General features: G+C 34.2%; 2 protein-coding genes across 2 annotated transcripts in view; one reads left to right on the top strand and one right to left on the bottom strand.

Moving 5' to 3' along the window:
• The window catches only part of LOC140447055 (uncharacterized), a 109,175-nt gene that overhangs the window by 25,541 nt on the left and 60,444 nt on the right, over positions 1–23,190 (top strand). The gene's annotated exons all lie outside the window — the stretch shown is intronic.
• The window catches only part of LOC140446079 (pancreatic triacylglycerol lipase), an 87,398-nt gene that overhangs the window by 17,615 nt on the left and 46,593 nt on the right, over positions 1–23,190 (bottom strand). The window contains exons 2-3 of the mRNA XM_072538603.1: positions 15,848–16,093; positions 11,389–11,682 (exon numbers count right to left, since the gene is read on the bottom strand). Of these exons, the coding sequence (XP_072394704.1) occupies positions 11,389–11,682; positions 15,848–16,093 (540 nt within the window). The remainder of the gene's footprint in view (positions 1–11,388; positions 11,683–15,847; positions 16,094–23,190) is intronic.

Here is a 23,190-nt window from a genome sequence, read left to right as displayed (position 1 = left end):
CTGATCTTGTAAAAAATGTTTTCATGCTCATGAATGTTTTCCTTGCTTGTTCGATTCTTGATAGGATTTCTTTTTTTGGATTACACTGGTTATTGATATTTGTTCCCAAATATTTTATGGAATTTACCTGTTCTATTATTTGACCCTTGGCATACACCTGTACGTTTATTGATGTCTTTAAAAATACTAAAGTGTTAGTTTTGGAAACGTTTAGATGTAAAGAAGATAAGCACTAGAGATTTCCAAGCACTTTCTAAGCACTAGAGATTGGAAATCGTAAGAAGACGTAGACAGTTATATAACACACATTACACCATTATTTATATAACACACATTGAGCACACCTTGCTCAAAAACTTTCCTGTTCATTTTCGTGACATTTTTAAAGTTAATTTTTAAACCTACCTTAATCGACTGACTTTATTAAGTTGTCTTATTGTCTATTGTTATAGTGTCTGAAATTATTAAGGTGACATTAATTAAAACTTATTTAAATTTAAAAATTAATAACACAATGTCGATGATTTTTAAATAAAACAGATCATCGTGAATCCTTTCTCAAAAATCCAAATCGTACCAGATCTACAAGCCAACTGAGAGTTACAGCCGACTTTTTTAACACTTTTTTAAAGTTTTTTAAAAGAACTGTAAGGAGGAGAGTAATTTTGCGAAGTCTGTCATCTGCAAAAGCATTATTATTATTATCGCTAAAATGCCATTTACTTAGCAATCTCTCAAAATGGTTCCTCGACATGAGACGGCTGATTTCATTTTGATATAAAAAGGTTTTTATCCAATACGATCGTATAGTGGGCAACTTACACAAACCCATCCATAATAGGATACCAATAAACCTCTCCATATCCAGATGATCAGTTGGAGTCCACTTTTTGGTGCGCGATTTTTGTGTCAGCCTTCTTTCGCCAAAGAAATTGGTTTCGTTAACCATAAGAGTAATCACTTCGTCACAAACAAATAACTTAAAAAAACTATAGGGATCCCTAATTATATAATCTTCCTAGATTTGAGCTTTAACTCCTGATCTTTTCCATCAAAGTCAAAATTCTTAAAAGATTATCCGTCAACAGGATTCCACTGTAACTTATTCAAGGCAATTAGGTCATATTGATGATTACTTCTATATTCTGGGTCACTTTCAGCTCTGTACTGGGAAATTACGTAACATTGTCTACATTTTGTAAATTTCAATGGGTATTATCTGACCCTGTTTGTGAGCTAATCGGCAAATTTCCAACATCATTAGAAGCAAATAAACTATTTAATGTGCTTGAAGATGCTCCAGAAGTGTAACATTTACTTGATATAATTTACGTTTTTTGGGGACAAAAACTGCACCAACATCGCTATTTTCATCTTCCGAGTCACTCGAAGTTTGCGAACTAGGAGAGTAAGCATCAGACGAATAAACGTTACTTATTATTACACAATCACTTTCCTCATCCAACATTAGTTCATCCCACAACTGTAAAATGAGTTTTTGCCCTTTTTCGTAATGCCCCATTGTGCGTACACCGTGTTTACATTCACTTTACTACTCAGCTATTCTCAAAAACTCTGTTCATCTAAGAAGCTAACAACAGACTGGCTTGCACGAGTCGCTTGATTCTCGACCCGGTTACTTTGTCCTTGAATACCAGGCAGTGCCATGGCACAACGTATGTACCACATGACCCCGTAGAAGCAATATAAATTTTTTGGGCAGCGTGGCACAAACCTTGGGCTACAAAAAAATCTTTCAAAGTTCACAAAAAAAAAGACAGATACCCAAAAATATTATTCAAATATATTATAAAATACCTTAGCAAAGAGAGACTATTACAAAAAAAAATTGGTCCCAGGGACCAACAATATTCATTGTATGGTGGCACTTAAGGTATATATTATAGTCACGTACACATATATAAATAGACAGTAGCGTTTACGAAAGAATATTGGTAAAAATTATTAAAATAATAAAATTGCGGCACGGAGTGCCGCTGCGTGGACACCGGAGGGTTAACTCATTTTATTACTTTAGCTTTTATTTAATTTACTACCAGATTTTTCAACAGTTGTGAAAAGAATTACAAGGTGAAAAAAATTTAAAAATTACTCCCTGAACACACCTCTCGTATTTATGATATTACTTGTCTTTTTGCTCGATGGGTATTACATACATAAACATGTCAGTTACCCACTAAAATATTAAAGTTTAGCATATTAATTACTTTATGATTCTAAAATTTAAAATGGTAAAACAGACCAATATTTAAAAATAGGCAAAATTTATGTTTACCCTGTAAACACGAAACGTCGATGTGTAAATTTATAGCTGTCAATATAAAAAAAAATAAAGTTATTTATATATTCGTAATAAAAATGTATAAAGGTATAGAAATTGAAGGTTGAGCGTGGAAAAACAGTTTTCCAGATGACGGTGAGATGTATTGTTGCGTGTCCTCTATTACGATCGTTAGCATGTGGCGGTAAATGACATCCGATACTTTATTATGATTTATTATTTTAAATAAACATGTGATCTGCACACTATTAGGTAATATTTGCTACTACGTAAAATATAGTTAACATTTATAGATAATAAAAAAACATACATACAAAGTATGTTCTTAACTACTTCCCCATTTCCAATCGCCATCTATTGTTAAAAAAATTGTTACTTTAACTATCTTACATTTATACTATTTAGGATAAGACCTGCATCACTATTATAAAAACGCTTCTTAATACAACTTACCAAATCGTAGCTAACTTAATAAACCAGAAACTGAAAGCACAATCAAAGAAAATATTAGGTGATTACCAGAACGGATTTCGATCAGGACGATCAACAATAAACGCCATCCATCATCATCATCATCATTGGTGCTACAGCCCTATAAAAGAGCCTCAACCTTCCTAAGTTTATTACGCCAGTCAGTTCTATCCATTGCCAACTGTTGCCAGTTTGCTAAGCCTATTTTTCTACCATCCTCATCTACTCCATCCCTCCATCTGAGTTTTAGCCTACTACTACTTCTACTTCTCACAGGTTGTGATATAAGGATTCTTCTAGGAGGGTTGTTCTGCTGTGATCTTGCCAGATGTCCTGCCCATCTTAGTCTTCCTATTTTTATAAGAGATACTACGTCTTTACCACCAAATATATGTTTATATCTGTGATATATCTCGTAGTTGTACCTCCTTCTCCAAACACCATTTTCACAGATGCCACCAAATATTCTTCTCAGGATCCTTCCTTCAAATATAAGCAGAAGATTTTCATCTGCCTTGGAAATGGTCCATGTCTCCGACCCATATGTCAACACTGGTTGTATAAGGGTTTTGTATATGGTTATTTTTGTTTTTTTGGCTTAAGTTTCTGCTTCTCATATGTCTACTCAGTCCAAAATAGTATTTTGTTTGCTAGGATTATTCTTCGCTTGATTTCTTCCGTCATGACGTTCTCCTTGGTGATCAGGGAGCCTAAGTATGTGAATTTGTTTACCACTTCAAAGGTAGAGTTATCGACCGTGAATTGGTGGCCGATGTTTCTGGCTCTATTCTTGAGTGTTGATGCCATTATCTTAGTTTCTCCTCATTTGCTTGCAGGCCCATATTTTTTAAGGCATTTGACAAGGTGGTATACATTTCTTCTATCTTGCGTGTTGTGTGGGCAACTAGGTTAACATTACCTGCATCAGCCCACCATACGTTTCAAATGCCTGTGATGGTTTGCCCTGTATTTCGATTTTGCAAACAACTTTACGCATTGTAGCCTTAACCAATCTTATCAGTTTATCGGGGATGTGGAATTTATCCATGGCTTCATACAATTTATTTCTTAGGACGCTATCATATGCCAATTTAAAATCTACGAAAAGATGGTATGTGTCGATATTGAATTCATTGGTTTTTTTCAGTATTTGCCTTAGCACAAAGATCTGGTCTGTTGATGATCGACCAGGCCTAAAACCACTCTGATATTCGCCAAGAAGATCCTCTGAATATGCACTCAGGCGACGATATAAAATATTCAAAAATATTTTGTATGCTGTATTAAGGAGGGTTATTTCCCTATAGTTTCTACATTCCAATTGATCACCCTTTTTGTGCAGCGGGCTCCTCGGTTCCTCATTCCAGGCTCTCAGTAGTGTTTAAGGACTCCAAAGCAAGAATCAAATTTCATGGAGTGACATCGGAAGAATTCGACATCATTAATGGAGTGAAACAGGACGACCAAATGGAATTCAAATAATTATATATGTAGATGACCTAACACTAGTAGCAGAACAACAAAAAGACTTAATAAGAGCCATAAACACATAAATACATGAGATTGGACACGGAGGGGAGAAGAGCTCCCCTAATAACCAAAAATCACCAACTGAAAGAAGTAACCAACTTTAACTACCTAGAAGTGGCCATAGGGTATGGAGGAGTGAACAGAATAAAGAAAAGAATTCAAAAGGGATACCACGATTTCGAAAGAAACAAACATCTTTTTGAATCCAAAAATATTAGCCGACAGACAAAAATCAGATTGTACTGGACATAGATCAGACAGATAAATACTTACGCAATAGAAATGACGACATAACAAAAAATGACGAACACGATTTGACAAAATTAAAAAGAAAAGAAAAAAAAGAAAGAATAAGGAAATAGAACAAGAAATGGGAGGCAAAATCATAGTAAAACATGAAGCAATGCGACTAGAATGGCTGGGATATATAATAAGAAGAACACCGACAGAAATTATAAAAAGAATTACAAGATGGATCCCATTAGGGTCAAGAAATAGAGTAAGAACTAGAAAGAGATGCTGGGACCAAACAGAAGAGGACATACACACAATGAACGTAACAGACTAGAAGATAAAATGCAGAAACAAAAAAAGAGTCCAAACAAATAACCAGCGTTGCAAAGACAGACAGACAGACACAGTTATTTATAAAAAATAAAGTATAAAGGACTGATCCGCCTCAAAAAGGATTGATATGTGCCTTTGGCATTGCCCTAATCTGACAGGATTGAACGGTTATGATAATGATGATATTATTTGCAATGAGGCCTGCATCACTATTTTGGAACAAAATTTTAACTTTTGTGGTCGTTTTTATCCCATTAGCGTCCACGGATACCATATGGTATCAAAATCCCTCTCAATATTATGGTGGCGTCACCGGAGTTGTTTTAATGGATATTCGAATTTATTTAGTTTCAAAGTTAACAGACATTATAAATTTTATTCTATCTCATTTGTAAGATGACTGCTATGTGTTTCATTGGTGTGTAATATTTTTTCCTGGATAGTTTTTATTTTTATTCGAAATTATGGATGTTCGATGGGCGTAAGTATATTTTCGCAGTAGTATTGCATATTTTAGTAAAAGTTTGGTATAAACCTAATGTAAATATATCAAATATTTGTGTATATATTTATATATATTTAGAGATTCTACAGTATTTACTGCCTTCCCTTGCTCAGCCGATTCCATTTCTCTTTGTTGTTCCATTCTCCATCGTTTAGGCGTCTCTTACTCATGGCGTCGTCTACTTCGTTCCTCCAGGATCTTCGGGGTCGTCCTCTTTTCCTCCCTCATATGGGGCTCCATTCGGTTATTCTTTTTATCCATCTTCTGTCGCTAGTTCTTTTTACATATCCATACTACTTTAGTCTTTTTTGTTCTATATATGTTAGTATGTCTGTTTCTACTTATGTTCTTTGCTTTATTTCGTCATTACTTCCCCTATTTATTCTTGTAACTCTGCAGCATCTTTGCAGGCATTCCATCTCTGTTGCTACTATCTTACTGCTATTTTCTCCAATTTTCAGCCCTATATGTCATAATACTTCGCACTAATGTTTTATAAATCTGTGTTTTTGTCTTCATATTTAGGTGTCTATCCCACCATACTGAGTTAAATTGTCGGATTGCTGTTCTTGTTTGTTTTAATCTTTGCTTAATTTCTTCCTCTGTTGTTGCCTTTTTCGTGATTATAAACCCCAAGTATTTGAATTTATCCCTTCTTTTGAATGTTACGTTGTTGTTAATCTGTAGATCTTCTATGTCTTCTTCACTTATAGATAGCTACTCTGGTATATTCTTTTTGTAGTTTCTTTATCATGTAACTGAGGTCTTCTTGGTGTTGTGCAATCACTACTTGATCGTCTGCAAATCTTAGCGTGTGTTGGTATTGGTTTCGTACCGGTACTCTTATGCCTTCGCATTTTCTTTTCCATGTAGGCTTTCGCTAAGTATATTTTGAATAGGGTTGGAGATGTGGAACAACCCTGTAGAAGCTCTTTTGTTGTGTTGAAGTCTCCTATGATTCTTGTTCCCATTTTAATGGACACTTTATTTTCTTTATACAGAGCTTTTGTGGCTTCTATGAGTTCCGTCTGTATTTCTAATTTGTACATTGCCTCCCATAGTTCTGACCTTGGTACAGAGTCATACGCCTTTCTTAGGTCCACAAATGCCAAATGTATATTTTTATCTTTTGCCTTTTTGCCTTTCTCTATGCATGATCTTCCTGCCGTGAAGCCTGCCTGATCCTCCCCGATTTTGCTTATTATCGCTTCGTCTATCTTTTTTTGTAGTATATTCCCATATTATAATCTTAATGATGATATTACGCTTATTCCGATAAAAATGATACAACAACCTTAAAAATAAAAAACTGGAGAAAAAAAGCACGAAACAGATCAGAATAGAGAAGAATCCTGGAACAAGCCAAGACCCAAAAAGGGTTGTCGAGCCAGTGATGATGATGATGATTACACTGATTCCTCTGTAGTTTTCGCATCGTTTTCTATCTCCTTTCTTAAACACAGATGTCACATATGCCTCCGTCCATTCCTTTGGGAGCTGTTATCCATTTATGGCTTTCTAAAATATCCATTTTATCATCCGGTGTAATTTTTTTGAGCCGTACTTTATAAGCTCAGGTGATATGCCTCCAGGTCCCGGTGCTTTCTTATTTTTGATTGCTTTTATAGTCGTTTTCATTTCCCTATCTGTTATTTCTATTTCTTGTTGTGGGGATCTGCTTCGTCTTCGCCTGTTTTCTTTTCCAATGAATTGTGGTCTTTGTTCTACTAATAGTTCCTAACAGTTCCTTGTAATAGTCCTTCCATTCTTTGTCCTGTATATTTCCCAATTTAATTTTTTCTTTTGAGTTTTGTTTCAATCCTCTCAGTACTTTCGATGACTCCGAAGTTCCTGTACCTCCTATGTATGTTTCAATATTTAAGCAGGTTCTTTCCCATTCTTCATTCTTTTGTTGTGTTATTTGTTTCTTTACTTCTCTATTTTCTGTCTATATTCTTTATAAACTTCATCGTTGTTTGTAGTTAGCCAGTTTCTGGATAGTTGCTTTTTTTCTTTAATTTTTCTTTTTGTTGGTTCATTTATTTATAATAGTGCTGTTTATTTGTTATATGTTCTTTCTCTCCAAGGGCTTCGAATGCTGCTTGTTTTATACTCGACTTTATATGCTCGTATATTTCTTCGATGTTGTCGTGTCTGAATTCTATTAATTTTTTGTCTAGACGTTGTTTGTATAGTTCTCTTATTGATTGTTCGTGGACTAGTTCTGTATTGTATTCTCAATATTGTATTTGTATTCTCAAATATTTGTTTTGAGCATAAATATTTTGAATTAATTTTATTTTTTTTATATGAATCCCCAAATTAGAGTGATCATTTGGTATTCGTGGGTCTTAAGGACAAAATGTTTATATATAATAGTTGCAATATATATGGTTGATATTTTAGTAAATGTTTTTACTATACGAAGCATTAAATATGATAAATGATGATGACGATATGGTTCAGCAAGTTACTGAGATATTTATGACCCCACCAGAAGTAAGTGCAGAACCAGATGAGTATTCAGCTAACGAAGACGAAAGGAGAATGATGTTTAACTTAATCGGTAACAAGCAATCGATAATAACGGATTTTATATTTTATTTGCTCACATATTTTATTCTTCTTCTTCTTCTCGTGCCACTCCTAGCGGAGATTGGAAATCGTCATGGCCACTGCGACTTTGTTAGCAGCGCGCCTAAAAAGAAAAGATCAATCGAACTACACCCGAACCATTCACGTAGATTACGAAGCCACGATATTTTTCTTCTTCCCACACTTCTTTTGCCCTTAATTTTGCCCTGCATGATATTTCTTAAAAGTTCGTACTTTTCACATCTCACAATGTGCCCCAAGTATTCCATCTTTCTAGTTTTTATCTCATTTAGAATTTCGCATCTTTTGTCTAAAGTTTGGAGTACTTGCGTGTTAGTGACGCGGTCCATCCATGATATTCTGAGAATGCGCCTATAGCACCACATCTCGAAAGCTTCGATGTTTTTTGTGGTCAACTGTTTTAGTGTCCAAGCCTCTACTCCATACAACAGGGTAGAAAAGACATAACACCGCAGCATTCGTATTCGTAACTTTATATTGATATCACGATTGCAAAAGAGTTTGCGCATTCTATTAAAGACTGATCTAGCGATTTATATTCTACATCTAATCTCTTTTGTTTGATCAGTATCGTCTATGATCCAAGCACCTAGATATTTATAACAGGACACACGCTCAATCGTTGTATTGTCTATTACAAGATTAGCTCTGATGTTCTTTGATTTCGTGATTACCATAAATTTAGTTTTTTTCAAATTAATTTTCAAGCTGTAACTGTTACAGTATATATTGAGACTTTGAACGAGATGTTGTAGTTCTACTAGCGTTCCCCTTAGGAGAACCGTATCGTCAGCATACCTTATATTGTTGATCGTCTCACCATTTATTATCAGACCAAGATCTTCTTCCTCAAGTGCTTGTTCACAAATAGCTTCACTATACAGATTAAATAAAAGTGGCGACAAGATGCATCCCTGCCGGACTCCTCGACGGATTTGAATTTCTTCTGTTAGCCTACCCTCAACCTTCACATTTGCTGTCTGATTCCAATATAGGTTGCATATAATTCGAATATCTCGGCTGTCTATATTTTTCTTTATTAGAATTTGTCTTAGTGGTTCATGTTGTACTTTGTCAAAGGCCTTTTCGAAATCAATAAAGCAGGTGTAAATTTCTTGGTTCATGTCTAAGCATCTCTGTGAGAGAACGTTCATTTCAAACAGAGCCTCCCTTGTACCCAGCCCTTTTCTGAATGCCATCTGAGTGTTACTGATGTCTACGTCTAATTTCCTATAGATCCTATTATGGATTATTTTCAGGAACAGTTTTAGAGCATGACTCATCAAAGCTATCGTACGATATTCGCTGCATTCCCTTGTATTTGCCTTTTTTGGCAGTAGTATAAAGGTCGAACGGAGCCATTCCCTAGGTATTATTCCAGTTCTATATATTGTGTTAAATAGATCTAGGAGTATTTTAATAGATTCATCGTCCATAAGTTTGAGCAGTTCTACGGGAATTTCATCAGGACCGGGGGCCTTACCACTTTTCGCTTGTTTGATTGCATAATCTATTTCTTCTCTGATTATATCAGGCCCTATATCATCTGTATATTCGTTTGAGATTTCTTGTCTATCTTTGTCATCAAAAAGTTGTGATATGTATTCTGTCCATCGATTCATTTTTTGTTGTAAATCTGTTATGAGTAAACCATCTGTATCTTTGATCTGTCCTGTCTGTGTTGTTCTTCTCCTTCCTGTCATTTCTTTAATCTTTTTGTGTACATTAAAAAAGTCATATTTTCGCTCCAGTTGTTCCAACTCCTGGCATTGCTCACTTAGCCATCTTTCTCTAGCTTCTCTTTTCTTTTTTATCAGTTTATCTGTTTCTTTGTATCTTATCGGATTATTTGTTTTGTGTACCATATTTTATTGGTAGCAGCTAATGGCAGAAGCTGGAATAATGCTAACAAACAATGTACTAATTGGAGTTTATGTGGGTGAATAGGATGTTTCACAACTGGAGGTACAACCGCTAATAACAAAACCTTCTATATCGGCAATGGCTCAGCCCGATAAATCTAGAGATTAGTACAGAGAGTGGACAAATCACAAACTTCTACAAAGAATTCTACTACATAAATTAGTGGTGATTTAGAGACCATGGCTCGCTTTATTATTCCAAAGGCGATTATTCCAAATATAACGACATGTCTGCTATTCAATTTTTCGAGTTATTTTTTACCGGTGATATGTTGAAACTACTCACTAAAGAAACTCAGAAATATTCTCAATTTAAAAATTAAATAAATCCCGAAATAACACTATCATAAATTCGTTGTTTTGTTGCTATTCTGATTTTGAGCGGCTAAAACCATTTATCGTCAAAAAAGATGTACTGGGACATGAAAGAAGATGTTCACAACAAATAAGTGGCTGATGCCATGCGAAGAAACCGATTTATCCTAATTCAAAAGTATATTTATATTTATATTTCAGACTACCAATAAACTTTTCATAGTATTTTAAAAAACCTCTTCTGAAAACTTCTAGTCTCATTTATTATTTTTCCCTCTTATTATGTGTTTTTATTTTACGTAATGAAATTATTTTTCTTAACCGTAAATTAACTATTCCAAGATAAATTTTAGTAAATTTTATTTTTTGGTCTTACAAAATATGTATAGTTCGTCTCAAACCCTTCTTTCAGTGCGTCATAGTTGATCGAATTCTCTCTAACACATTAAGCTAGAAGTGACAGAAAAAACGTGTATCTGTGATTATTATACATAGAACTTAGAAAATTATTTATCGTAAAGCTAATTCTGCTTACGGAGGTATAATTGGTTGGAGTTTAGAATACGCTAAATAGATATCCAATCAACGATGCGCATAAATATAATTTGACGCAGATTGTCTTGATCGTGACAGTACTTTCACAATGTCAACTGATAATTGTCATTCCAGGTTAGTATTATCAGACATTTTACAGTGAAAATTTAATTTTGTATTTATTGTCATAAAAATATATACCGAAATATATCGAGAAAGAACAAAGACTAATATTAAAATTATTAAATTATTTTCAATTAGAAAAAGAAAGATTACGATCCTACAACTGTCAAATTTAACTAAAATGTCATGCAATAATTCTCGACATTCTTAAAATCCTATATGACGTCAAAATTAGTGACGCACTGAAGGAAGGGTTTGGGACAGACTGTACCTAATATATTTTTATTTTATTTATATTTGTTTTATTGTATATTTATTAAAACTGCAAACCTGTATATATTATGTTTATATGGGATTAATACACAAAATTTGAATATATGAAAATTACATATTTTATGGTTTATATTTGAAGTTTTTTTTTTTAAACGATTTCCGTCCCGTATAATCATAATATTTAACTTAGACATGCCATAAGAAAACATTTTTAAAACCTTTTTACAAACCTGTAAGCGAATATTCAGGCAAAGCAGGATCAAGACCAGTTATATGGGGAATTTGTAAACCATATCTAAGTAGTTTTCCTGCAATTCCTGCGACGTGGCTACCAAGACTAAAGCCAATTACATGTAATGTCCTGATTGGAATTTCACCGCTGTCATGGAAAACTTCGATAAATCTCCTCAAACTTTCCGCTGCATGTTTGACGTTTAATACGGCTGTTTGATACCACGGAAAAGTTGAGAGTTCGGACCAATCAAGCAAAATTAAATTGCGGGGTTCGGGACGAGTTAAATAAGCTAGAAGAAAGAAACAAAAGATGTTTAAACGATGTCATATGTAGCACAAGTCCTTAACATATTTTCTGAACTAATAAACTTTCAATTAAAAATGTTTTGAGTAACTGAACTAGGCTAAATTTTTATGATGTTTAAGTGACGTAGTCATTAAAAAAAAGGAAAGATTACAGCTTTTAAAATTAATTCAAACGGCAGCATATAGCAAGTCATCCTCATTTGAATGCTCGTTTAAAATGTTTGTCTCACAATTATCAGTTTTAGTCAAAAACTCGTAGAAGCATTCGTTTCAATTATTATGATTCTTCTTCTTATTATGGTGCCCTATCGAACTAGTGGATGTTGGCGACAATTCTGGCATACTCCTCTCGGTCTTGGGTGGCTCTAAGGAGTACATGTGTATTTCTTTCTTTCGATGCCCCGTTTTTCTCAATCTTTCCTTCCATAATAAGATTTAACAACTGGTACTTCTTCTTCTTCTTCTTTTGGCATCATAACCCTGGATGGGTCTTTGCCTGTCTGGCTATGTCCTTCCATTCAGATCTCTCTTGTGCCCTTCTTCTCCATTGTCTTATGTTCATTGTTTTCAGGTCGTCTTCCACGTCATCCAACCATCTCGTTCTGGGCCTTTCTTTTTTTCGCCTTCCTATGGGCTTCCATTGTAACATTTTCTTTGTTGTTTTTGCATCGCTTTGTCTCTGCACATATCCCAGCCATGACAGTCTTTGACTTTTCACAAATCTTACAATGTCATAACCTTCATTTAACTCATTAACCTCGTCGTTTCTCCTGATTCTCCATGTGCCATCTTCCTCTTGTACCGGGCCATATACTTTTCTCAGTATTTTTCTCTCGAATGTCCTGAGTTGGGCTTCATCTTTTTTCGTCATTACCCAAGTTTCACATCCATAGGTTACTACGGGTCTAACCAGTGTTCTGTAGATAGTCATTTTGGTTCTTTTATCTAATAATTTCGATGTCATCAATCTTTTATTAGCATAGTATGTACGATTCCCGCTGGAAATACGTGCATTAATTTCGCTACTTACGGAGTTCTTCTGATTGATTTCTGTGCCGAGATATGTAAAGGCATCCACTCGTTTGATAGTATAGTTGTCTATTGTGATATTATTTTCATTGTCAGTTATTCTTTTGACTGTCATATACTTCGTTTTTGCTTCGTTTATTTGAGACCTCTTTTTCTTGCTTCAGGATCAATTTGTTTGAACACTTCCATTAGTCGTGGCTTATTCCTACTAATGATGGCTACATCGTCTGCATATGCAGTAATTTGTACTGATTTGGAGTTTATATGGCCGGTTATATTGGTTTTTCTGATGACTGCCTCAAGAACTAGGTTGAATAGCATGGTTGATAGGGCATCTCCCTGTCTTACTCCCATGTTGATGTTAAATAGGGGAGTCAGTTCTCCATCTACTCTGACTGCGGCTTTTGAACCCTGCAACGTCATTTTTATGAGGCTGATGTATTTCTTAGGTATACCTAGATTACAAAAGCCTTCCAGCATTCTGTCTCTATTCACACTATCAAAAGCTTGTTTAAAGTCTATATACATATTATATAGGTCTATGTCGTATTCATAAGCTTTTTCTTGTATCGTTCTTAGTATGAATATGTTATCTGTAGTGGCTCTATTTGGTCTGAATTCATTTTGATAATCACCAATTATATTTTCGGAGTATTCTAATAATCTATTGTAGATTATACCAGAAACAACTGGTACTTGGAATTTCGAAATATATGACCTAGAAAAGCAGTTTTTCTTTTTTTTATTATTGATAGCAATTCTCGTTCTCTGCCCATTCGATTTAATACCCATAGTAGTCTTCTAAATACCCACATTTCAAAGTCCTCCAATCGGGTCATCACATTGGCCTTTATGGTCCAGGTTACTACACCATATAGCAGTATGGAGTAAATGTAACATTTTACAAAGCGATATCGAAGCGTTAAGTTAAGGTTGCTGTTACTTAGCAAGGTTCTCATATTAGGAAATGCTGTTCTGGCTTGCTCAATCCTGCTACATATCTCTATGTCTGGATCTAGATCTTCAGTTATCCAACTACCAAGATATCTGAACTTAAGGACCTTTTGGATGTTCTTATTGTTTACTCTTATATTTAATTGCATATTTCGTGTTCTGCTAACCACCATTACCTTCGTCTTGTCTATATTAATCTTCAAGCCCAGTCGTTCTCCTTCAGTGCTTATTTTATCTATTAGTCGTTGTAGCGCTTCTTGGCTATCAGCTATTATGACTGTATCATCAGCATAGCGAAGATTACTAATAGTCTGTCCGTTGATTTTGATTCCATTTTCAGTGTCACTTAAGGCTCTATCAAAAATTGTTTCAGAGTAAAGATTAAAAAGGAGGGGTGACAGAACACAACCCTGTCGTACATCTTTTTTTATTGAGAAATATGATGTAGTTCCAGTCCTACTCTCACAGATGCCACTTTAACACAATCGAATGCTTTCTGGTAATCTATAAAGCATAGGAAGACATCTTTTTGCTGATCTCTGCATTTCTGAAGTAGGACAGTTAAGCTATAAAGTGCTTCTCTTGTGCCAAATCCTTGTCTGAAACCGAACTGTGTGGGGCTAATGTCTCTCTGTTTCACATCTGTTGTATATTCTTGTATGAATTATCTTTAAGATGAGTTTTAGGACCTGGCTCAATAAGCTGATCATTCGGAATTGGTCGCAACTATTAGCGTTTGGCTTTTTTTGGGATTGGTGTAAAGGTTTATTGAAGCCAATCCTGTGATATTTGACCGGACCCATAAATGTCACTAAAAAGATCTCCCAAGGCGTCTATATTGTCTTCACTCAACATTGTTAGAACCTGATTAGTAATCATAGAACTATAATTAGTAAAAATAATTATGGCTGTAACACAATTAATACCTGGCATCACTGCCACCCGATGACGTATGACCGGATGCTGTCAATTGATATTCAGACGTTAGATTGCAAGCTATGGACATAACGTTTTGTTGTAACTTATTTTTAAAAAGTTACTCTTTTCGGTAATTATACTGCTCACAGTCATATGCATTTTGTTTATTTCAACCTATAGATGCTATTATTTGTATTTACAGTGTAGTTAAAATACCAGATACGAAGAAACACGGAAATAATCTTATCCCTGTCGTGTACCTTACACCCTATAATTTACCACCTCTTATACTTGGCTTTCAACCAGTATTTCAACTAAATACAACGATATATAAACAATATTTCTAAGTATTTCGTTGGTGTTAAAGTACTTTTTAATAACTAAACTTGGCTGTAAGTATAGTTTTAAACCATAATCCTAGATTGGTGTGGCTGGTCTTAAGTTGCGTGGGGGAGGGGCTTTGAATTGAGTAGGGGCCCTTCAGTACTTTGCGTAAGACAAATTAGACGGGGAAGTCCTCAACCCCGACACGACGCGTCCCAATGGCTGATAGGGAAAGTTCCTGAAGATATGCAGAACAGGTACAAATAAGGCATAGCCAAATAAGTACCCGCGGATCAACTCAGGACATGGCATTACCTGAAGAATACCGAAAGTATTCTTCTCCGCCGTGGCTGCCGTTGTGGACTTCGTCCGTAACCCTGGACAAGCGACCCAAAGCAGGTACTAGTTTCTCGGGTCATTAAACATCTGGAATCTGCGGAGGGCAGGGATTGATTCATTTTCCCTGATAGGACTATCCAAAGGAGTTCCTACCCGCTACCCTAATTCTAAATATCGATATTGTTTATTTTGGCGAATACCGCATTACAAAGTAATATACCATAGAAGTAAACGGGACAAAAGTTAAAATAAAATTACTAAATATATCCAATGTACATCGACAAAATACTTTGTTATTTAAAAAACTATTTAAAAAAGTCAATTCTTGACGTATATAAATTTTAATGTAAAATTTTATATAAAATTTAAGAAAATTGTATAATTCGTAGAAGGATTATTACAACCTTTGATACAAAGACCTGTCAAGTTCAAAGTAAACCTTTACATGCGAAGATTTTAAGGATAACCGCTTAATCGTATTGGTAGATTCTAAATTATTTAACAATAGTCTACTTTTTATGTATGTAGTTTCTTTTTATGTCTATTTTACTTTCAAAAATATGCAAATCCTTGTTTTTTACTTACCATCTATTACAGTTCTTCCACTGTGCCCTGGAGAAGATTCGGAGAATCCATGAATGAATATTACAGTCGGTAAATTTTTATCGATACCTGCTTTTTCAGCATAACTCGATCGTAAATGTTCAATAGGTATTCCTTTAGGAAATTTTCTTGAATACGCCACAAATCGGATGTCTCTATGAATGTTTGCTGGACAACAATTCGGACAAAAGCCTCTTGCAAGCGCTGTGAGTTTTAACTCATTTTCTCCTAAAATTTTAACGAATTAACCAATAATATTGATCTAAATACTATTCAACAATTGCTAGCCTTTTTCGACTTTTATCTTCCGTTCAGGTGACACCCCAACCGTACTACTGTAGCCGTAGACGATTTTTTATATTTATAATTTACGTGTCTCATTGCTAGTAATCATTGACACAAGTAGAGTTTACAGTAATATAAAGAAATTGGAATATGCAGGCATCTGTTTCTTTAGATTAAGAATATGTAATTAATGTAGGTAAAGTGCGTCATCAAAAATTTTCATTCAAAAGCTTACCCGATTCCGTATAAGTACCGAGAAGACGTTAAAAAAAATTGAAATATGATAAAAGACAAGATTATTGAGAAGTGTGATTCTCCATATACAGGGTGTTTCAAAAAAAGGTAACCCCGTCTCTAGGGTAGGTAAAAAACTGAAAAATAATTGGGGTTTGTTTAATAAAAAATGTTTGTAACGCCATCTGTTTTCAAGATACAGGGCGTTGAAGAAAAAAAAATTTTACGCATTTTTTACGATTTTGGCGAAACTACTGGCAACATTGTAATGAAATTTTATACAAATATGTTTTGGAAACTGATACATCCCATGAATTTGTTTTTATATCTGTTTCTCATAGAGGGCGCTAGTTACACGGATCGTACTATGTATTAGTCAATATAACTTTTTTAAGAGTATAATTATTAATCAAAATTTCAAGGAAACTTAAACATCATTCAATTTTACACGAAAAAGGTACTCTTGGTAAAACTCGATACTGTGTACCGTTTTCGGAATATTTTGATTTGAAAATTATGAAGTAATAATTGATGCTGGTAGTAATGATAAAGTTCTAATAGGTATTCCTCTATTTTCTCCAAGTGTGCCATGGAAATCTGACATTTATTGATTGTTATGACGATAAATCAACAATAATTAGAGTTTTGAAACCTTGTTATTTGTAAAATCAAATCAAAATGTACTCAAATGTTGAATACACTGACATGTTATTAACCTTAGGCGAATGTTTAGGATGTTCTAGTGCAGCTGTGACACGTTATGCAGAAAAGTTTCCTAGAAGAAACTTACCAAGTAAAAAAACATTTAGAGCCGTTGAACGACGTTGTTGAGAAACTGGGAATGTGAGACCAATTAAAATAAATTCTTGTAGACCAAGAACAATTAATAAAGAAAATAATATTTTAAATTTACTTGATCAAGATCCAACAGTTAGCGTAAGGAATATAGCAAGACAAACAAATACTTCTTCTTCAAGTACTTGGCGGATACTGAAAGAACAGCAATTACATCCTTATCATTACAGACAAGTCCAAGAGCTCTTGCCAGATGATCTACCGGTTAGAGTGGATTTTTGTGAAACATTGCAACAAAGGACAGCCCACAATCCAAATTTTTTAAAATGCATTCTTTTTACGGAGGCCACCTTTACGCGACAGGTATGTTTAACTCCCATAATGCACACTACTGGTGTGATGAGAATCCATGAGTCAAAAGGTTATCACATTACCAACACTCATTTAAAGTTAATGTTTGGGCAGCAACATTAGGTAACAAATTAATAGGTTATCATATTCTACCTGGAAATTTAAATGGTGATATGTATCTTGATTTTTTAAACAATTCCTTATTCGAGATATTAGAAGATTTAACGCTAAACGAGCGAAGATCTTTATTTTTTATGCACGATGGAGCTCCACCACACTTTGATAGAATGTGTCGTAATTGGTTGAGTAATCATTTTCCGAATCGATGGATTGGTAGAGGTGCAGAAGCTCCGATTTATTGGCCTCCTTGGTCATGCGATTTAACCCTTTGGACTACGCAGTTTGGTCGTATATTAAGGAAAAAGTCTATGCTACAGAGGTAAATTCACGCCAAGAATTGGAAGAAAAAATTCAACGTCAATTTAATGACATCATAGCTGATCCCCTACCGTTTAGAAGGTTAATGGAATCTTTAGAAAAAAGAATAGACTTGTGTATTCGCGAAAACGGAGGGCATTTTGAACACTTACTGTAATTGAATTTTATTTTATGTTCTTAGTCATTAATTTAATTTTCTTCTTGTGAGTTTTGTTTAATTACTAACTATTTTATACCAGCATCAATTATTACTTCATAATTTTCAAATCAAAATATTCCGAAAACGGTACACAGTATCGAGTTTTACCAAGAGTACCTTTTTCGTGTAAAATTGAATTATGTTTAAGTTTACTTGAAATTTTGATTAATAAATATACTCTTAAAAAAGTTATATTGACTAATACTTAGTACGATCCGTGTAACTAGCGCCCTCTATGAGAATCAGATATAAAACCAATTCATGGGATGTATCAGCTTCCAAAACATATTCGTATAAAATTTCATTACAATGTTGCCAGTAGTTTCGGCATAATCGTAAAAAATGCGTAAAATTTTTTTTCTTCAACGCCCTGTATCTTGAAAACGGATGGCGTTACAAAAATTTTTTACTAAGCAAACCCCAATTATTTTTCAGTTTTTTACCTACCCTAGAGACGGGGTTACGTTTTTTTGAAACACCCTGTATAAGTCCCATCGTCATTGTGCAGAAAAGTACCGGAGATTTGAAGTTATATCTGGATGCGAGAAACATTAATCAACACACTGTATCACAATATGAATCACTGTTAAATATTGAGGCTATTTTTGGAAGAATAATAGGAACCCATAATATATATTTTCAAAAATTGATTTGAAACATAGTTTTTGGCTGATACAATTAGCAGAGAAATGTAGAAATTTTACAGCTTTTTCAATTGACGGCATCGTATACCGGTTCAAGGTGGTTCCATTCGGATTACAGAGTGCATGTGCAGCACTCGTACGAGCTCTTTAAATACTATCCTCAATCGTGACGAACATTTTGTTGTACATTACATAGACGATTTATTAAGTTTTTCTCCGGATTCTCAGAGTCATGTGAAACGCATCAAAATTGTATTAGAAGAATAAGATAAGAGGGGCTTAAACTAAACATTGAAAAGTGTAAATTTTTCCACAAGGAAGTTTTGTACTTAGGATTTAAATTGGATACAAAAGGGGTTAGTCTAGCGGACGATAGGGTGCAGATTATAAATGATTATCGGATGCCGAAAAATTTGAAAATGTTGCGGGGTTTCCTTGGAATGGTAAATTATTTCAAAAAATTGATTTCCGATATTAGCAAAAAAGAAATACCTTTAATTAAACTGCTTAAAAAGGGAATAAAATAGAATTGGAAGGAAGAACAGGAAGAAGCGTTTGTACATTTGAAAGAAGAATTTTTCAAGGGAATTAAAGTATACCATCCTAGATATGAGAGCCCTTTTATACTCCGGACAGATGCTTCGATCCAAAAATTTGCTTGAGTACTAACCCAGATACAAGATAGTCAAGAAATTCCTTTATATTTTGTGTCAAGAGTCACGAAAACACACGATAAAAAGTATGAATTAGACTTTGCAAGTGTATTATTTTGTGTGAGAAGTTACAATTCTATCTTTTGGGCGCTAAATTCACAAAGTATATGGATCACGCCGCTTTGGTACATACTATGAAAAATCGTCTAGTAAATAATATCCATCGAAGAATACTGTTATTGCAGAAATGCGATTTCGAGTTCAAATATATAAAAGGCAAAGATAACGTATTGGCAGACGCTCTCACACGAGATGAAGACACGGGAAGAAAGGAAGCTATTCAAATATATATGGGACTGATTACATTATGAAATAAAGAAGGAATATTTTCATTAAATATGATACGTGCAGACCAAAGGGGGTTAGAAGAAAAAGAAAAAAACAGATCAGAGAGTGAAAATGACATTTTCTTTAAGAGAATCGAGGGAAAAGAGCTATATTTAATAACACAGTTACTGGCAATGAGAATTATGGAGAAATTACATAATGAAAATAAACTTCGGTTTTTCCAGGTACTGCAAATTGTATAAAAATGGAAGCTATCTATTCAATTCAAAAAAAAACAATGAACGGGCGTTAGGGTTTTGTTGACAAAGGAATTTGATAGTGGATTCTAATAAAAAGCAGTATGATGAGTCAAAGAAAGTTTGACGAGATAAAGAGAGGATATGGTAAAATATTTTTGTTTTGAGTGATTTGATTGGTTCGAGAGAGGGATTTGAGAAGTAAGAAGAAAAAAAAGTTGGTTTGGTTTTTTTTTGGAAAAGGAAAAACGAGGAGTCTAAGATAGAACTACAAGAGAAAAGGTTGTTTCCTGTGATGAGAAATAAAAGTGTGGACGTTGCGAGATAAAGTGGTGAATCGTGAAAGAAAGTTGGTGAAGTTGTTTGTGGCAGCAGAAAGCCGTGGCAGTGTAAGAAGAGATCTTCAAATCTACAATTTGTCTTTCTTTTAATATAAGAATTATTTGAGGCGAGGCCGCATATGTTTGGGTACGAGAGTAAACGAGATCAGGAGGTGTGGAGAAACAGCATAAGTAGAATCAACATAAAGTTTAGTTTGTTTTATTGAAAACAAAATATAGGCCCAGAGATTCGGAGCGAAGTTTGGTTTTTGGATATAGAATTGAATAGAGACAGTTTTTTTTTATTCAAATTTATAGGACCGGAGAGAACATTAGGATCATATGATCTGTTGTTACTTATACTAATAATTATATGATATGATCTTGTTTTTTTTTGTAATTTTAATACAGCTGGTATATTTGAATTTCCATGATTTTATAAATTGATAAAGGGTACATATGGTATTGTTTGTGTATATTTTTATTCCTTTTTGTCCTCATACTTGCAAATACAACATAATTGATACTGAGCCACGGAAGTAAGTTCTGAGATAAACAAAGTTATGAGTAAGTTCATCAATTTAGATACTGTATTTTAAAATTAAATTTTTCTTACCATAACAATATGCATATACAGTGTGGCGCACCGAAAACGAAACAGAGGCATTTACTGGCAGATGATTCCTTTTTTGAAAAAACGCTCGGACCCGTCGATTTTGTTTTCGAGGGGGACACAAAATTGGCATAAAATCACTTTAACATTTGCAGCCCCTTAAGCGGGGGTGGCATCATCCCTAAAATCTTAAATGAAAAGGGGGGTCGAATGATCCATTATTTAAAAGGTCTTTCAACTCCCTTTATAATGATGTAAAATTCATGTACTTCAATTCAGTAGTTTTGGAGATTTATTGATTTAAAGTTTAAAGCAGACTTTAATAGGTACATCAAGTTAGTTTGTACTTCTTTCAGAAGAAATTTGAGTAAAAACATTTTCTTGATAAGTAAATGCTTTTATTTACTACGCCCATGGTTTATTAATAATAAAAATAGCAATTGAAGTGTCCTTTGTGACAAAAAAAGTTGTTTCTTGAAGAAAGATAAGTAGAGAATGCCACGTACTTATTTTAAATAGGAAATAGTACATTAGTTTGCGATTGATTTGACCAATCTTTGTTGTTAAAATATCATTTATTGCTTTATACATAAATTAACCATGCTATATTCCACGGCAGAAAGGGTTAAAATTATTGAAATATTTTTCGGAAATAATCAGTGCGCTAATAGAACAGCACAAATTTTTAATGAGCGACATGAGAACAATAATGTGCACCGAAAATATGTTCTAGAACTTATAGCTAAATTTCGGGAAACTGGATCAGTCGCCAATAAAAAACGTAATATTGAAAATACTATAAGGAACGAAGCAACAGAAGTGGGGGTTTTAGGGCAAGTTATTGTAGATCCTACATTAAGTACCCGCAAATTGCAAACTTCGTGTGGTGTTAGTCGACGTACTATCCAACGAATTCTAAAGGCCCATAATTTTCATTCGTATAAAATTCACCATGTACAAGAACTTAATGAAGACGATTTTGATAAGCGATTAGAATTTTGTGAAGTTATGAGTGAACGAATTACAAACGATGAACAATTTTTATTTAACATTTGCTTTTCCGACGAATGTTCCTTTTTTTTAAATGGCGAAGTAAATCGTCATAATTGTCGATATTGGTCTGACTCTAATCCCAGAATTTACCATGAGGTACACACACAGCAGCCACAAAAATTAAATGTTTGGGCTGGCATTTTTGGCGATCATTTGGTTTGTCCTTTTTTCTTACCTGGAAATTTGACTGGTGAAATGTATTTGGAATTACTGCAAAATGCCATAGATCCTGCGCTAACAGATATAATTGAAAATCAGAATGATGGTCGATACGTTGAGAATATGTTGATTTTCCAACAGGATGGTGCCCCACCACATTACGCATTAAGAGTTCGGCATTATTTAGATCAGACCTTTCCAGGTCAATGGATTGGTAGAAGAGGTGCCGTTGAATGGCCTCCAAGATCGCCAGACTTATCACCTTTGAATTTCTTTTTGTGGGGTTACTTAAAAAGCAAAATCTATTCTACTTAGCCAACATCCTTAGAAGATTTACGACAAAGAATTGTGAATGAGTGCCATCAAATTACTCCTCAAATATTGCAAAATGTCCGGCAACGTTTTCAGCAAAATCTTTATTATTGCATGGAAAGTAATGGTGGTCATTTTCAACATTTACTCGGCTGACAGGTCAGTTCATTCTTTATTTTTTAACAACTTTGCTGCTATGTATTGATCTCCTCTTACGATGATGTATTTAAACTTTAAATCAATAAATCTCCAAAACTAATGAATTGAAGTACATGAATTTTACATCATTGTAAAGGGAGTTGAAAGACCTTTTAAATGATGGATCATTCGACCCCCCTTTCCATTTAAGATTTTAGGGATGGTGCCACCCCCGCTTAGGGGGCTGCAAATGTTAATGGGATTTTATGCCAATTTTGTTTCCCCCTCGATAACAAAATCGACGGGTCCAAGCGTTTTTTTTTAAAAGGAATCATCTGCCAGTAAATGCATCTGTTTCGTTTTCGGTGCGCCACCCTGTATATACATATACTGACTACTGGGATCTAGATTATCGTATCTACCTATAAAATTATAGATAAATATTATTTAGACAAAGTTATACTTAACATTTTATAAATTATTCATGTTTAAATTTATTTTCGTAAAATGATAACATATATCATTAACATTTTCAAACCAGTTTAAG

Source organism: Diabrotica undecimpunctata, chromosome 7 (genome assembly GCF_040954645.1).
Source record: "Diabrotica undecimpunctata isolate CICGRU chromosome 7, icDiaUnde3, whole genome shotgun sequence".
In the NCBI taxonomy this organism is placed as follows: domain Eukaryota; kingdom Metazoa; phylum Arthropoda; class Insecta; order Coleoptera; family Chrysomelidae; genus Diabrotica; species Diabrotica undecimpunctata.
The sequence above is the reverse complement of the archived record's forward strand: the minus strand, read 5'-3'. Positions and strand labels throughout refer to the sequence as shown.